Source organism: Eufriesea mexicana, unplaced genomic scaffold (assembly GCF_001483705.2).
Source record: "Eufriesea mexicana isolate 0111107269 unplaced genomic scaffold, ASM148370v2 scaffold1830, whole genome shotgun sequence".
Taxonomy (NCBI): domain Eukaryota; kingdom Metazoa; phylum Arthropoda; class Insecta; order Hymenoptera; family Apidae; genus Eufriesea; species Eufriesea mexicana.
This window is the reverse complement of record NW_016909924.1, coordinates 307,193-324,690: the sequence shown is the minus strand read 5'-3', so window position 1 is coordinate 324,690 and position 17,498 is coordinate 307,193. Positions and strand designations below refer to the sequence as shown.

The window sequence follows — 17,498 nt, the reverse complement described above, 5'->3', positions numbered from 1 at the left end:
ATATATATATAATATAATAATGTGGTATTTAATAATGTTACAGGACTATAAAGAAAAACTCAAAAAAGTATGTGCTGTCCGATCTGAAGTAAAGTCACATATTTCCAATTTGCCTGATTTGACACAATTACCTGATGTTACGGGAGGATTAGCACCACTTCCTTCAGCTGGTGATTTGTTTTCTATGCACTAGCACGTGAGTTTAGAAAGCACGATCAATGAATTATTTTTGAGTTCCACGCATAAATGAATGCAACCATGCTATGTTAGCTTGGTTTTTGTGATGAGATATATCTTATACTATAACTTTCTACTTTTCAATATTTAATTATTAAATATTGATCCTCGCATGTAATTACAAACTATGAAATGAAAAGGTACTGATAAACGGATATCGTAAAATCGTTTTACAAAATACTTTAATAATGTGAATAAGCAAACGAACCAAGTAATTGTATAACACGTCAGAATTTATAAAATTATCGTGCCAGTAATTTTCAATATTATATTTGAATTGCAAATTGCCTGTTTGTGTTCTTTTGTTTTGTAATTAAAAATTATTAAAACGGATGCACATACATTTTTATTGAAGCATCTTGAAAAATAAAAAAAAATGTTAGGTCCAAAGTAATAATGTTCCTGCTTTGCTAATTACACAGTGTATAAGGAACTCAAAATATCGAACAAATTTCATCGAAATATCGAAATTTCACACAATCTCATCTTTTACTATTAAATGAATATTTAATCAGTTAATAATTTTTAAATATATTGCTCATAGATTGGGTCTATTATAAATAGCAAAACATACAATGAGTTTGAATAAACATGTTATTACTTTATATCATAAATAATATGATTTCTTTTTCCATGAAATTACTCCAACTTTGTTATCGTGAAGACTTCCACTAGAAACAAAAAAGAAAACATTTACAAAGTAACAGAATATATTACATACGTTAAAAATGTGCACTTAGAAATCCACAAATACTGAAAATTTTTAGTTGCCTAAACATTGTTTACAAGCAATGTTTCAAAATATTATACTTATAACATTTGGTAATTATCCCTTGTATATATATATCGTAGGTAATATAATACTGGGACTGAGAAACGCGTCTTAAATCATAACGCTAAAGTTGATTTTGAATGAATACTGATCTGCGTAAATAAATAACATTGTATATGTAATATTGTACGAAATAAATCGCGTGATTGTGCATTGCGAAAATTGTAATAATATGCAAAATATTAAAACGAATAAATGTTTTGATCGTTATGATAGTATGTTTTATTTAATAACTATAACTACAACCTTGCGACAACTGCAACATTGCAAATATTCAAATGTTATTGTTTATGTCTTCATATTATATTATTTAAGGTAATTCACTTGTAGATGGATTATAAATCGGACCACGATCAAAAAGGTTAGGAATTAAAAACAAATATAAAATGTAAAATTTAAAATTACATGTGTTTAGAGAATATAACACAGAATTTTGGTAAGGAATTTTACTTATTTAAAGTAAATTAACAAATTTATTTTACATATTTAGAATATACAATCAAATTGTATCTTTTACATATGAGTTTAGAATTATTAAAATACTTACATTCATAATTGTGTTTTTATACATGTAACATACACTAATTAAGTCACATATAAAAACCTTAACTTGTGCTAATTTTTAGCAAACGTAAATGGCAAGAGTTATATTGTTTATTTGATTGAAAAATATGTGGTATTCACAGTAATGTATGTTCAAATTTAAAATTTGTTTCTAATCACAATGTATATGTACAATAAATAAGAATATTTAACGAATTTACAAATATTCTTGTAGCTAAGAATTATATTACTTAGGAAATTATGACATTAACATATGTACAATAGAATATACATTAAATTGTATTTATTATTGCTATGATATATGGATAAGTCTTGACTGATATTATTTTATTATAAATGAAGATTATTGTATTGCTTTGGTAATCATTTCTAATATATTATTTATTGTTGAAGAGTGTTCAGAATGAATGCATATAGAGTATACATAATTTAAACATTTTTCTATATTCCAAAATCATTATATAATTTACAACTTATTTTTTATATTTTTGTGTATGAATTTGAATGTGTGATTAAAGTTTTAAAGAATAAAAATTACCAATTTGAAGCATTAGATATAATAAAATATCATCATTCTTTTAAATACTAAGTACAACAGAAAAATATCTTATATCTTATACTAGTATCAAAAATGTGTATATATATATATATTCTTTATGGACACCCTGCACAGTAATTCAGGTATTAATGAACACTTCAAAAATTAACATAAAGTCTGTCTTTTTCTTTTTTTATGTTTCATGATGTCGTGATCTTGTTGGTTTAAGAATGAGCTTTCCAGTATCATCACAACTCATATTAAAATTTCCAAGAACACTTCTAGCTCTTTGAGTTATAATACTTGGTGCTATTACACGTCTATGGACTCCCATCATAAATAATATAACTGAAACAAATTAACAATAATTGTCCATATACTTCAACAGAAACTTTATATCAAGTGTACTTACCTAAAATAATACTAGCAATTGCAAAGAATGGATGATTACATAGGCTTTGAGTAAATGAGACAGCTGGTGTATTTGGATCTGTCAACCAATGCCATGCACCAACAGCAGTACACACAGAAATGAAACCTAACAACACTAAAAATAATATTACATTAAATGTATGTGCAATATTAACAAAACATAATTATTACTTATACATTCTCATAAATAGTGATACAAATAAACAACATTAGCGTTATATTATCATTTAATAAGATAATTTTTGAATGTATAAAATTTAAAAATTCCAAAAAAAAAATAAAGAACATACTTCTCCATCGTAAAGTAGCTGGCTGTAAACTAGCAATTACTTCAGTAAGTCGTCTTTCAAAAGCTTTTAGATCTGAAAATAACAAAAGTATAAGGAAACACAAGATAACCTTAAAAGTGTTTGCTGTTTACTGTGTACATCATTATTGTGTCACTATGACTTTTTACTAAACATAATAAACTAATCGTTTCGACTACTAAGTTTTCACCTTTACCTTCACACACTGTTTGATCTAAAGACATTTTTTACTTCTTTCTAATAAGCATTTAATTCAAATAAGTTACAAATAATTCCGGCTACAAGATCACATCATACACGCCACTATCGTTAAAAATATGTATTATAATACGCATACAGTAGGACACAAAAATATTTGAACACTGGTATAATTTTGATTTTTATGCTTTATATCTAGAATAAATAAACATAAATTAACCATAATGTTTCGCAGTATATTAAAGCATAATATGTAAATACTAGAATATAAAAAACTTTTGCTTAGTACGTACGATTCTTTAAATATTTAAAAATATATCTAAGAAAAACGATATTTCATGTAAAAACATACGGATACATAGATTTATAAAATATAAATTTGATTTTAATAGCTGCTTGATTTCATTCTATATTTTAAGTTAAAAAACATTTTTTGTAATGATACACACTAAGTTTATTCTTATTTTTTATCGAATTTATCATTTTTCTCTATTGTATAATATTTTTTTATCCAATTAATGACCTAACTTTTTCTATAAGAATATTTTTAAAACTATGCAAAATTTACCACAGACTATAGAATGTAATGTCATATTAGATGTTTGTTGTTACTTTTCTTATGGTAATTAAAAATTTATTTGTAGATAGCATGAAATATTATTTGATATTTTGCTTAAAAATATTATGTGTAATTCAAATTTAATAATTAAATTTAAATAATGTGCAATTATATACAATTTAATACTATTACAGCTAGTTATTTTACTAAAAAATAAAAATATAAAAAAAAGAAATGTTCATTACAAAAAATCTTTGATATATATGTAATTTTATAACAATTAAAGAACAACAAAATTGAAGGATTTTAACTTTACGTAAATCATAATTTAAAATATTCTTAATAGATTAAAAGCATTACATTCTACTTACCATTTTTTCAAATTTTAAACAGAAATTAGAAATAGAATCGAAAGTAGAAATATCAAAAATAAACGGACTTAAAAGTTGTGCTGTATGGAATGGGAATTAGTAAATAATTTTATTCAGTTCCATTTTTAAAGAATAGGTTTTCTTACAAATGCACATTTCATTAATAATTTGATTAAGTTATCATTATAAGATGTCGCCACAATGATAATGGTTAGTTCATTATTTCATTAACAGATGGTAACATAATATACTTAAATGGTAATGAGTTTAAAAGATCAGCGGCATATATGAAACAACTTGCAAGAATGATATACCAATCATAAATTACTTTTTGGAGTCATAGAAAATATTTGGTGTATAAATATAATGTATTAATAATTTAATAATTTATAATGCATTAATAATTTATAATAATTACATATATATATTTATATTATCAGCTTTTATAACTTTAAATTAGTTTAAATTGATTTTTTGTGCCATTTAAATATAGATTAAATAAAAATATGCGATTATTTAATTAATAAACTGAACATGATGTTGATTTGCTACATTAATAATAATGAAGCCTATCATTCATAAAAGATATGCAAAATAAATTTCCTACTTTATATATACATATATGTATGTTAAAGTATCTTGTGGGAAGATACTTCCATTACTTAAATAAAATATATACTATTTTTTATTGGAATATGACTCCCATTTACAATTATGTATACAGTTATGAAACTTATATCTTTTGTTTTATGTTAATACAGTTATTTGAATCATTATTCGTTGTAATTATTTCATATTTTCAATTATACATCTGCATTCATATCCTTCTGTCATAGATGTGATGTCTGACCGTCAAATAGACGGTTGGAGGTCATTATCCCTTATCTAGCTAGTCTGGTCAATATTATCGACCCTGACAGTAGTGCAAAAGGTTCCATGGTTGATTCACGATTGTTCCCATAGAAACGTAGCTTGCGATCGAATCGCGACCGCGCGTTCCTTTCGCGTTTAATACTAACCATATATCTATATATATATATATATATATATATGTATCAAGTGAACCTTGTACAGTCTTGCAGGCCTACCGCAGTCTCAAATATTGACACGACCCGTGATGAACTCAGGCAACGTCTTTTGACATCTAAGGGTTCCGAACTCGATGTTCGCGCCGGAAGTCGTGTCACACTGGAAGATCGGATGGTTCACCAGTGTTTGAAGATAAAAAGCTGCTGAATAGGTAAAATAACCACGCGTTATCATTAAATAAAGACTGGTTGATGTAGGTTATTTTTTCTCTTTTTTTTTGCATACTTGACCGTACCGTTATTACCGACCGTGCAAATTTCTTTTCGCGCAAACCGTGTCGCGCGCCAACAATGATCGGGAGAACATCACTAGTGGAACAAAAAAGGATTCAATGGGCGAGAGAAAGAGGTAAGTCTTGGAATTTTAATCATTGGAGCGATTTAATTTTCAATATTTTTGCTGAAAATATAATATCATTGAGATTTTTTTAAACAATTCTGGATATTGAAGAATATTAAATCTAGAATTAGGTTAATATATCGCATTCGAAAATAGCATACCGAGTGCTCTCTTCTAGTTAGTAAATATAGATTAATAATTGTTTTAAAATACAAATTCATATAAAATTTTAATGTAATCCGCGAGATATAAATAGCCTTGATTTATATACGTATTGAATTAAATATGTGGAAAGTATTAATCCATTAATATGAAAATATAATAACAGTGCACGAAAAATTAATATTTTACATAAATACTATAGAAGAAATGGCTCGGCTTGGCGGGAATTGGGATCTTCTAAAAAATAATAACAATATCCGCACCAATATTCGGTAAGTATCGAATATTAAAAATAGAATTAAATAAAAATAAATTTAATTTAACGTAACAATAAATTTACGTAGTTATATTAACTTTTTAACATACTTAAATATATTTCTCGAGAAATTCTTTAAAATACTAAGTTATATAGAACATTATCCATAAGGTATTACGCCAAAAAGTACTTAAAACGTACAAATGTAACATATTTTCGAGAGATTAATTAAAACATTTTTTAAAAATCCGTTTAAATTAGATTAAAATTAGTTAAAAGTTTGATAAAAGATTTTACTGTCGTATTAATATATTTACAATGGCAATAAATATTCCAATAAATTTTGTTCAAATTTTTTTAAAGCTCATAAAATACCAAGTAATTACTCTAGATATTATTCAAGATAATTACTCTAATGTTACAAAAACTCTTTCATCGATTTTTAATCGACCAGTTTTCCAAATATCGTTTAAAGCAATATTCGATCGCTAAACGAGGTAGATCAAAGATATTCGATAAATTAAACATTGTGTTCTACATAAGCTACAAGGAAACATTGATGGTTCTCAAGAACTTCGCTAAATCGTCCAAGAACACATCAACATCCGAATAAGGTCAAGGTACTCGTGCCTAATTCATTAGACAAGTAACACTTAATAACTACGCTCAATACTAGCCAGGGTGCTTGTATCGACCCGATTGTAAATCAAGTTATTTCTACTCTATGATACATTAATAAAACGCGTAACGCAGCACCTACCCGAGCGGCGCAAGAATGTCCTTGGCGGAAACAAAGGACAAACAGTCGTCCTCGAAACCTTTTCGTGCTACTGGTCATTACGGAAGCACCGTCAGCCTGAAGAATCTGGCGACAGAGAGTCCCGGAAACGGCGATACGAGCGTAAAGTGTCTGGACTGCAATGGTGGTAGCTTGATAAATCTGCACGAGCAACCGGAAGTGTCGCAAATCAGGCACAGGAGCCCAAGCTTACCACCGATTTATAACAAGGATCAACAACAATACCTTTGTCAGGTTTGTCTGTACGATACGTTTGGATCACGTACGCTTAAATCGGATCAGTAAATCGACTTTTAAATAATAGTTCCATTCAAAAATGTGACTTTATTAGATTTGCATTGGAAAAATTCTTTAAAAGGACAAAATTCATCGTAAGCCCAAATAGCTATAATACACGTATGATATTTCTTTGTAATATTTAAAGTTTTTTGAATATAGTATTAGAAATATCGTAACCGTTATAGTGATAAAAAAGAAAACGTATTTTCTGTTGAAAATTTCGAGTAGAATTTTAAAGGAACATTATTTATTAAAAATTCTAATGTCTTTTGACTCAGCTAACTAAATTTATTTATAAATCTTTCTTTTATTTATATGAATTAAAATTATCGTTTAGGCCATTTTGTATTTTCTAATCGCGTGTACGTGATTAATGGATTCAGAACTTTGGAACTATTGTTAGTTTTAGAAAGAAAATATATCGAAGGTATATTTTTAGATTTTGTAAATATACGTAATACGATGTTATATTTCATAGTATGAATAATAAATTGTTACCTGTCACGTTTTATTTCCATAGATAATCTGATCACGATATGCATTAAATGATGCGAGTGGTATTACGAGATAAATGTATCTATAATCAAAATAAGTAAACGATGAAATAGATAGAGGAGAATTTAAGATAATCGTAATGTCTGTTTTCATGACCGATTGCTTCCAAATATTTAATGTACACAATTTATTCTAAAAGTAGTTCCGGACGATGACCGAATAAAGAGCATATACTTTTAATTGCTGCTTCAAGTTTGTGTTGAAAGTTAAATGTGACTGTGTCTTATTCGTGAGGGGAAAGCAAAAGTAAGGCAGTCTGGTAAATCGATTCTTATCTTCGAGCTAAGGTTCACTCACCTCTTAACTACCCTTTGTACATACATATATTCATGTGTGTGTGCCTGTGACCACGTTTCTCAGTAAAATTATCTACTTTCTATGTACATACCTAGATCTTCGTTGAATATAGAGCAAATATGAAATGTCGAAGCAATCATATCTCACATCAACTTCAAGTTAGACACGTAGTTTCAAGAAGAAATGTAGATTTTAAAGATATTAACATAAATTTTAATATGTATACAGGATGTACCAGCAACGGTAGTACAACCCGGAGGGAGGTGATTTTACATGCAGAAACCAATCGAAAATAAAGAATAAAATTTTTTCATTCGAAGTTTCGTTGTTCAGAAAATCAACTTTGATTATCCATCGGGTACACGTGCACTTAGCTGTGCCTTAGATCGGCATCGGTAGTACAACCGAGGATAGGGTGATTCTATATGAAAAAATAAATCGAAAATAAAGAATAAAATTTGTTCATTCGAAGCTTCGTTGTCGAGAAAATCGACTTTGAATTTCCACCGGGTGTGCTGGTATACTGATGGTCCATCCGCCATAGCCAAAGTTACGTGCACGTGCACTCGGTGAATATTCAAAGTCGATTATCTCGACAACGAAGCTTCGAATGAAAAAATTTTATTCTTTATTGTCGATTTGTTTTTTCACATAGAATGACCTCCTCCTCGATTGTACCACCGATACTCATGTATTGACGGCCTGTTCATATAAACCATAGCTATGTATAGCTAAGATTCGATTTATTTCTGCATGTAGAATCACTCCCTTTCCGGTTGTACTACCATTTCTTGGACACCTTGTATATATCTATTTTTGTACGTATATATCTATCAAGATGGTTGATTTAATTATTTTTAATGAAATTGGTTATCAAGAGTGGTGACATTTAAGGTCTAAAAATATTAGGAAATTGTCCTTCTTAAAGTAACGAAATGTAATAGAATTAAAAGAATCGTATTCACCTAGCTTGAATCTGACATTAAAATAGCGAACCAACACTATAAATTACAAAAGTCGATACGGAACCCTATTACGGTTTGTCGTTCCTGCCTCGCACTGGCACAGTAATCATATCTAATGCATTCACGTTAAAGGGAACGATTTTAAGATTGATGAAAAGCAAAGAATTGCTCTTTCGTCACGCAAACTTTTTCCTTTCCGAATAAATTCGTCCTTTCTTATTATAGGGTCAACAGCGAGACTTCGCAATCGAAGGATTACATTACCATTCTGAGAAACTGCATCGACCTTATGATCGTCACGAGAATACGAAGAATAATTATTACGGCTCACAGGGAGAAGAACGTGAAGGAGAGACTTCCGGTTACGCTAGCGACTCTGTTGACGTACCTGTATCAACGAAAGGAAGTAAGTTTATGTTTTTCCTTGCTAGTGAAGCAAGGTTTTAAAGTTAAATAATATTTGTATTTGTGAAAATTCTAATTCTAATTTTATATCGGAAACAAAGGACAAACAGTCGTCCTCGAAACCTTTTCGTGCTACTGGTCATTACGGAAGCACCGTCAGCCTGAAGAATCTGGCGACAGAGAGTCCCGGAAACGGCGATACGAGCGTAAAGTGTCTGGACTGCAATGGTGGTAGCTTGATAAATCTGCACGAGCAACCGGAAGTGTCGCAAATCAGGCACAGGAGCCCAAGCTTACCACCGATTTATAACAAGGATCAACAACAATACCTTTGTCAGGTTTGTCTGTACGATACGTTTGGATCACGTACGCTTAAATCGGATCAGTAAATCGACTTTTAAATAATAGTTCCATTCAAAAATGTGACTTTATTAGATTTGCATTGGAAAAATTCTTTAAAAGGACAAAATTCATCGTAAGCCCAAATAGCTATAATACACGTATGATATTTCTTTGTAATATTTAAAGTTTTTTGAATATAGTATTAGAAATATCGTAACCGTTATAGTGATAAAAAAGAAAACGTATTTTCTGTTGAAAATTTCGAGTAGAATTTTAAAGGAACATTATTTATTAAAAATTCTAATGTCTTTTGACTCAGCTAACTAAATTTATTTATAAATCTTTCTTTTATTTATATGAATTAAAATTATCGTTTAGGCCATTTTGTATTTTCTAATCGCGTGTACGTGATTAATGGATTCAGAACTTTGGAACTATTGTTAGTTTTAGAAAGAAAATATATCGAAGGTATATTTTTAGATTTTGTAAATATACGTAATACGATGTTATATTTCATAGTATGAATAATAAATTGTTACCTGTCACGTTTTATTTCCATAGATAATCTGATCACGATATGCATTAAATGATGCGAGTGGTATTACGAGATAAATGTATCTATAATCAAAATAAGTAAACGATGAAATAGATAGAGGAGAATTTAAGATAATCGTAATGTCTGTTTTCATGACCGATTGCTTCCAAATATTTAATGTACACAATTTATTCTAAAAGTAGTTCCGGACGATGACCGAATAAAGAGCATATACTTTTAATTGCTGCTTCAAGTTTGTGTTGAAAGTTAAATGTGACTGTGTCTTATTCGTGAGGGGAAAGCAAAAGTAAGGCAGTCTGGTAAATCGATTCTTATCTTCGAGCTAAGGTTCACTCACCTCTTAACTACCCTTTGTACATACATATATTCATGTGTGTGTGCCTGTGACCACGTTTCTCAGTAAAATTATCTACTTTCTATGTACATACCTAGATCTTCGTTGAATATAGAGCAAATATGAAATGTCGAAGCAATCATATCTCACATCAACTTCAAGTTAGACACGTAGTTTCAAGAAGAAATGTAGATTTTAAAGATATTAACATAAATTTTAATATGTATACAGGATGTACCAGCAACGGTAGTACAACCCGGAGGGAGGTGATTTTACATGCAGAAACCAATCGAAAATAAAGAATAAAATTTTTTCATTCGAAGTTTCGTTGTTCAGAAAATCAACTTTGATTATCCATCGGGTACACGTGCACTTAGCTGTGCCTTAGATCGGCATCGGTAGTACAACCGAGGATAGGGTGATTCTATATGAAAAAATAAATCGAAAATAAAGAATAAAATTTGTTCATTCGAAGCTTCGTTGTCGAGAAAATCGACTTTGAATTTCCACCGGGTGTGCTGGTATACTGATGGTCCATCCGCCATAGCCAAAGTTACGTGCACGTGCACTCGGTGAATATTCAAAGTCGATTATCTCGACAACGAAGCTTCGAATGAAAAAATTTTATTCTTTATTGTCGATTTGTTTTTTCACATAGAATGACCTCCTCCTCGATTGTACCACCGATACTCATGTATTGACGGCCTGTTCATATAAACCATAGCTATGTATAGCTAAGATTCGATTTATTTCTGCATGTAGAATCACTCCCTTTCCGGTTGTACTACCATTTCTTGGACACCTTGTATATATCTATTTTTGTACGTATATATCTATCAAGATGGTTGATTTAATTATTTTTAATGAAATTGGTTATCAAGAGTGGTGACATTTAAGGTCTAAAAATATTAGGAAATTGTCCTTCTTAAAGTAACGAAATGTAATAGAATTAAAAGAATCGTATTCACCTAGCTTGAATCTGACATTAAAATAGCGAACCAACACTATAAATTACAAAAGTCGATACGGAACCCTATTACGGTTTGTCGTTCCTGCCTCGCACTGGCACAGTAATCATATCTAATGCATTCACGTTAAAGGGAACGATTTTAAGATTGATGAAAAGCAAAGAATTGCTCTTTCGTCACGCAAACTTTTTCCTTTCCGAATAAATTCGTCCTTTCTTATTATAGGGTCAACAGCGAGACTTCGCAATCGAAGGATTACATTACCATTCTGAGAAACTGCATCGACCTTATGATCGTCACGAGAATACGAAGAATAATTATTACGGCTCACAGGGAGAAGAACGTGAAGGAGAGACTTCCGGTTACGCTAGCGACTCTGTTGACGTACCTGTATCAACGAAAGGAAGTAAGTTTATGTTTTTCCTTGCTAGTGAAGCAAGGTTTTAAAGTTAAATAATATTTGTATTTGTGAAAATTCTAATTCTAATTTTATATTAATTATAATTATTTATAAAGAAAGTAAATAAAACTAAAAATAATACTTACTAGTTAAAGATACTTGATAGTTAAAAATATTGGAATTTAATTGATTGAAATTGTAATTAAATTTAATATGATATGAATCTATGATATAAATTTATAATAATAAAAATATTAGAATTTAAATATAATTCAATATGTATAATAAGAATACATGAAATGTACTTCATTTTAGATTTGTTACCGGGTTGCAAACCAGTAGGAACTGAAATGGCCGAAAAGACGTGGAAGAATCCTTACCACACGACACCTGAAAGTTCATTACCACCATCAAGAAGATTATCTGATGGTAGAATGGGCGAACTTAACAGGCCAAGGTGGGGTAGTGTCTGGGGTCAGGAGACTGCACGGGGAGATCCACCACCACCTTCTTGGTTGTCAAGATTAGGACATTCGAGTCAAGTACGATTTGTCAAAAATATTTTCTAATTTAGCTGCAATAATTATTCAGTTATAATTTGTATTAAATAGAAGAAACAAACTATATTTTTCACTCTTTTGATTTATTTGAACCAAAGATCTTAATATTAAAAATTTGTAATCTTTTATTGATATTTATCAAGGTTCTGGTTATTAATCATGAGAGTGCAAGCAGTTCGGATAGTTCAACGATAGGCTCAATTGGACTCGACAAGACTTACCTTCGTGGTCAAAACATTCCTGTCGATGCCGACATTCTTCAAGAACGAGAAGCTAAAAGACAGAAAGCTCTAGAACTTCAAAATGCGATTAAAAAACAACTTGAAGAAAAAGATCGACAAAGAAAGGAAGAAAAGGAACGAAGACTAAAGGAAGAACAATTAGAAGAAGAACGAATCAAACGAGAAAGAGAAAAAGAGAAAGAAAGGTACAAATGAATTGAGTTTACCTTTACAATTAATTATTTATTTATATATTTTACAATAGAATTATGATTGCTCAGTGATAAATCATTTTCATCTTAGATTTGAAGAAGAGCAAAGAAAACTGAAGGAACGGGAAGCAGCTAAATTAAGACAAGCTGAGGCTATGCGTGAGGTTTTGGAAGCAGCAGAACGTTTAGCAAAGGAGCAAAAGAAAATTCGACGTAAATGTGAGAAAGGTATCGAAGAAAATCACATTGTATCCTCTACAGACAGTGAATCGAATGCTTTGAGTGAATGTCAGTTCGATCAAAATTGTCTAAGTACAAGAAACCAACAGAATATAACTTTCGATAATGATGATGATGAAGACAAACATGACAAGTTGGAAACATTTCATAAAGAGAAAGAAAATAACAATATTAATAATGATAATAATAAGACGTACGATTACAATAGCGAGAATAATAATGTCTCAAATGAACAAGAACAAAATATGAATAATATAAAATCGGTTCAAGTTCCTGTTAGTAAAGATGTGGCGATAGTATTGAGTGGTCGACTCGAAGACTCGGAACTGCTCAATAAGGCAAATCTACAATTGGTTAACTTGGTGTTGACTCCAACACCGAGAAAATTGGAAAATTATTCAACCAATAATTTATCTATAGGCCTAAATACCTTCATACAAAATATGGGAAGTTCGAATTTTATTCCAAATTCATCCAGAATTCCATCGACAATCGTAGAAAACAGATTACTTACGCCAAGCAAGTACAGATCCACAAACGGTCGAGATTTTGGCACGCAGACAGATTTAGATAGTGATCTTCAGGATTTTTCGGAGAAAGTACAGGGTTTGACCATCAAGGATAGCTCTATGAAGGACCCCAAGGATGCAACGAATGCTAGTAAAAGGGACATTGAAAAGTGAGTCGTAATATGATGCATTGAATCACTTCAAAACTTGAAGAGTCGTAGAGGATATTATTCTTCTGTCTTGCAAATAGAAGCGGTAATTATTATTTCATTTCGTTTTTTGAAATTCTATTTTTTCCACACTTTATTGTGCTATTATTTTTTCTTTTATATTACATTTACTTTATTGTATATTCATTTGCATGAATACGTATTATTTATTCTTGCAAATTATACTTGTTTTCGTTATATTTGAATATTTACAAATATGCAAATATTCGATGCTCTAACTATGATGGGATATTTATATATTATTAAATGTTATGTTCAATACTTATTTGTTAATTTGAAAGGTCTACTAACATTGGTTCGTCAGAAGAAAATATCATGAAAACTTTTCCCCGATTGAAACCTCGACCTAGAAGAGCTATTGAATCTAGACCACAATGGAATGCTAATAGGTAATATTTAATTAATGGTTATTTCATATAACACTTGAAACATAAAAAGTATTCAAATAATTCAAATGATGTTTTAGACCAGGAACACGATATCGCACACAAAGCGAAAAAGATCCTCATTATCAACGAAGACTGCGATTAAGGAAACGTCAAGTTGAATCTAGTGATGAACGCTCAAGGTATATATATATATATATATGCTTAATGTTTTAATGCATGAGAATTATTATAATAAACAATCAAATGAGTTTTTCGGTAGATCCCCATCTCCTGACAGAAGAAAATTCATGAATATTAAATCGAAAATTCGAACATTAAATAGACCAAAAGTAAAACTTGACAACTATGATGCAGACCTCTCAATGGATAGTTTGAATTCTATTATACCATTACGAACTGATAAGAATGGAAGAATTATTATTGAAGAAAGTAAATGCGATCAAAATGATAAAACTCGATTAAACAATGCCCACATTAATAATACTGATAGTATTAAAGAATCACAAAGTGAAAATTCTAATCCCTGGTGCGGACAAGAAATTTTGTCTAAATTATCTACTTTGAAAAACGTATGTATTACATAATTATATAAAAATATTTTAATATGTTAGTCTACATTTATAATCTGAATAAGTATATTTTTTAGGGTCTTTTAATGAAACAAATCGAATGGGATTCCGAGAGATGCCTAATCTCTCCTGCTGCATCAGAAATCTTTTAACAAAAACCAAATAATCGCGTTTTTGTGCACATTTTTGTTTATTTCGTTTCGTTTTTGTAGAAAGTGAGATTGTACAGACAGTATAAAATAAGAAAGGAATACTGATTTACATGCTGGAAAATGAGATCTGAATATTTTTCTTGGATTGCAGATGTAAATAATGGCCTTCCAGTTGGACGACCTACTAAAAGAAGATAAGAAGGATGCAAACTTATTACCTGATCTGAGCAAAGCAACTTGTAATTCTCAAGAAGAATTTCGACGACTTTTCGAGAATTGCCCCGAATTTAAAATTAAACCAGAGAAGGTTCGAATAATAAAAATAATACAATACTTTGTTTCCAATTATATAGAGTTAACAAATTTCAAATGATTATTGAATTAAATTCACAATATTGAAATTAAAAACTATATCGTATTATAATTATGTAACAATTATGATAATAGGTGAAAAAGGACGATGCAAAAGTACGCGATAAAGAATTTTCCTGGAAGCCAACTAGAAAAGAATTGAAAGCGCTTGGAAAAGAATGGAACTATGGAAATCCAATACCACCAGATATGAGAGATTTAAACCTTCACGAATTACAACAGGTTGCTATTGATTGGAGAATGTTAACACCACTCAGACCAAAGCATCGACAAGATGAAGAAATGTTTTCTAGATTGGTATGCAGTTCATTTAGATTTTGTAAATCTGTAATTAACTTCGATTAAATCATTGATATTGCCTTATATAAAATAGAAAATTTGAAAACGAGGTAACTATAGTAAATATATTAGGTATTAACTAAACAATCACATCTGTCTTATCATTTTAATTAATTAAATATGATTATTTATGGTTTCTCAAATTTTGCTGTATACTTATTCATACTAAATTTTATCTTCTAGGTGGAAATGGGAAAACTGGAAGCGAAAACAATCGCTAGAGAAAGACGATCAGTTATAAGTCCTATTAGACGTAGTAAAAATCGTGCCGGTATGATTGAAAGTAGCGTGAAAATTTGTAGTGAGTGTGGAGAAGAATATTGCTTTGGTGAGTTTTGTGGCGATGTTCTGTACGATTTATTTGTAAGGGTAACTATTACGTCTCAACAACCGAAAGTCAAAGTATCCGCTGATACCGAAGCAATAATAGCTAATATGGATCGTAAGAAGAAGCGCAAGAGAAAGAAACGAATTAAAAGTAAAATTAGATCATCTAGGAAAAGTGGTAGACTGTTAATACGAAGTAAAGAAATGAAATCTATAGCTAATGATCTAGGAATAAAAAATAATAAAGGTAAAGTCGAGAACAATGAAGGTGGTTCAAAACCTGTTAAACCATTTAAAAGAAAATGCAGCAAATATACGAAAAAAGGATTTCGAAAAACAGTGTGAACGAGAGGAAGAATATTACAAATTTTGATAATATTTATGAAATTTAAATTTATTTGATGTCAGCATAAACTTAGATAATTGTTTTCAATATTAATTATTAAAACAAAATATGATAATCATAAACGTAATAAATTAATTAATAATGAAAAAGGTACTTTACAAGTTTATATGATGTAAATAAAGATGAAGGAATACTTGATGAAAAAGTAAAATGAAAAATGAGATACTGTATGTTTTATTATTTGTTTATATTCTGTGGTCCCTTGAAACGTGAAATAAACTGCTTCCCTTATACAATATTCGAAAACTGTAATGACAATTAAATATGTACAAAATATAACGATAATTAACGGGCGCAGTGAATGGTTGCAATTGAATGTTGGAAAAATATAATTTTTATTCCTCATTTCATTTAGCCTCCTATACCGCTCTCTACTTTGTGATCTATTCTTTTTTTACTTATATCATTATTCCAAAAATGTCACAATCAAAAATCAGTGAAACAAGAAATATTCTATTTTCATATTTATATCAATTATTCAATTTTAAATTAAAATTTATAATTATAAGATGTTTATATTCCAAAAAATTCATAAAGACTTTAGATTCGTAATGATGTATAAGTTAAATAAGAATATATAGCCATTGAAAACAGAATATTTCGTATAAATTATATTTTCTCTATTGATTCTTAAAGAAACTTCCACTTGTATCGCCTTTTCATCACAACATTAAATCATCCGCTATATTTATAATAATAATAATGATAATGATAATAATAATAATGATGATAATAATAATATCAACAACAACAACAACAATCAACAACAACAATAATAATTATGATAATATTAATAATAATAATAATAATAATAATAATAATAAAAATAATATTTGAACTGACTGAAGTACACGCATTTTACACAAATATATTTATATAGATATCATAATATCAATAGCTACATCAACACTTTTGGTGAATAAAATACATAGTAAATAACCATGACATTTCTGTTTTATGAAATAATATTCTATATTTATCTATTCTGTACTTAGTTTCATTTATGCTATATCCAATATCATAATTATGACCAGAGTCCTGAAGCATTTCTATCAGTTTAATAATATAGCAAATGTTAGGCCACTAAACTTTTTACTCCATATCCATATTTTTATTTCAGATATGATTATATGAAAACAGACTTTTATATAATAAAAAATATTTCAGTTTCTTTAAACTAAATAGGA

The 17,498-nt window shown here is 29.4% G+C and overlaps 4 protein-coding genes across 4 annotated transcripts in view; 3 read left to right on the top strand and 1 right to left on the bottom strand.

Annotated features, from left to right (window-relative positions):
* Positions 1–376, top strand: part of LOC108549091 (regulation of nuclear pre-mRNA domain-containing protein 1B) — a 3,444-nt gene extending 3,068 nt beyond the window's left edge. The window contains exon 6 of the mRNA XM_017902331.1: positions 44–376. Within this exon, the coding sequence (XP_017757820.1) occupies positions 44–193 (150 nt within the window). The 3' untranslated portion in view covers positions 194–376. The remainder of the gene's footprint in view (positions 1–43) is intronic.
* A 1,933-nt stretch (positions 377–2,309) lies between these two features.
* On the bottom strand, positions 2,310–3,200 carry Cnep1r2 (CTD nuclear envelope phosphatase 1 regulatory subunit 2). The gene is made up of 4 exons (XM_017902339.1): positions 3,108–3,200; positions 2,894–2,965; positions 2,584–2,718; positions 2,310–2,519 (listed from the first exon to the last, which is right to left on the bottom strand). The coding sequence occupies exons 1-4, from the start codon at positions 3,133–3,135 to the stop codon at positions 2,365–2,367; spliced, it is 390 nt and encodes a 129-aa protein (XP_017757828.1). The 5' UTR covers positions 3,136–3,200; the 3' UTR covers positions 2,310–2,364.
* A 1,953-nt stretch (positions 3,201–5,153) lies between these two features.
* Positions 5,154–14,907, top strand: LOC108549093 (myb-like protein X). The gene is given in 11 exon segments (XM_017902333.1): positions 5,154–5,476; positions 5,832–5,901; positions 6,639–6,918; positions 9,006–9,186; positions 12,101–12,327; positions 12,489–12,772; positions 12,870–13,769; positions 14,039–14,146; positions 14,224–14,325; positions 14,406–14,715; positions 14,793–14,907. Coding segments are annotated over 11 exon segments (2,595 nt in total). The 5' UTR covers positions 5,154–5,418; the 3' UTR covers positions 14,868–14,907.
* Positions 14,908–15,027: 120 nt separating this feature from the next.
* Positions 15,028–16,250, top strand: LOC108549087 (uncharacterized). Its single transcript, XM_017902326.1, has 3 exons — positions 15,028–15,174; positions 15,315–15,536; positions 15,762–16,250. Exons 1-3 carry the CDS (start codon positions 15,028–15,030, stop codon positions 16,248–16,250), a joined length of 858 nt encoding a protein of 285 aa, XP_017757815.1.
* The last annotated feature ends 1,248 nt before the right edge of the window (positions 16,251–17,498 follow it).

Bases quoted from the DNA above. Each gene is read 5' to 3' on its own strand.
- Cnep1r2 (XM_017902339.1), bottom strand. From the start codon at position 3,135: ATGTCTTTAGATCAAACAGTGTGTGAAG. The intron at 2,966-3,107 runs GTAAAGGTGAAA...TGTTATTTTCAG, and splicing joins AGATCAAACAGTGTGTGAAG to ATCTAAAAGCTTTTGAAAGA. The intron at 2,520-2,583 runs GTAAGTACACTT...AATTTGTTTCAG, and splicing joins AATTGCTAGTATTATTTTAG to TTATATTATTTATGATGGGA.
- LOC108549087 (XM_017902326.1), top strand. From the start codon at position 15,028: ATGGCCTTCCAGTTGGACGACCTACTAAAAGAAGATAAGAAGGATGCA. The intron at 15,175-15,314 runs GTTCGAATAATA...TTATGATAATAG, and splicing joins TTAAAATTAAACCAGAGAAG to GTGAAAAAGGACGATGCAAA. The intron at 15,537-15,761 runs GTATGCAGTTCA...TTTATCTTCTAG, and splicing joins AAGAAATGTTTTCTAGATTG to GTGGAAATGGGAAAACTGGA.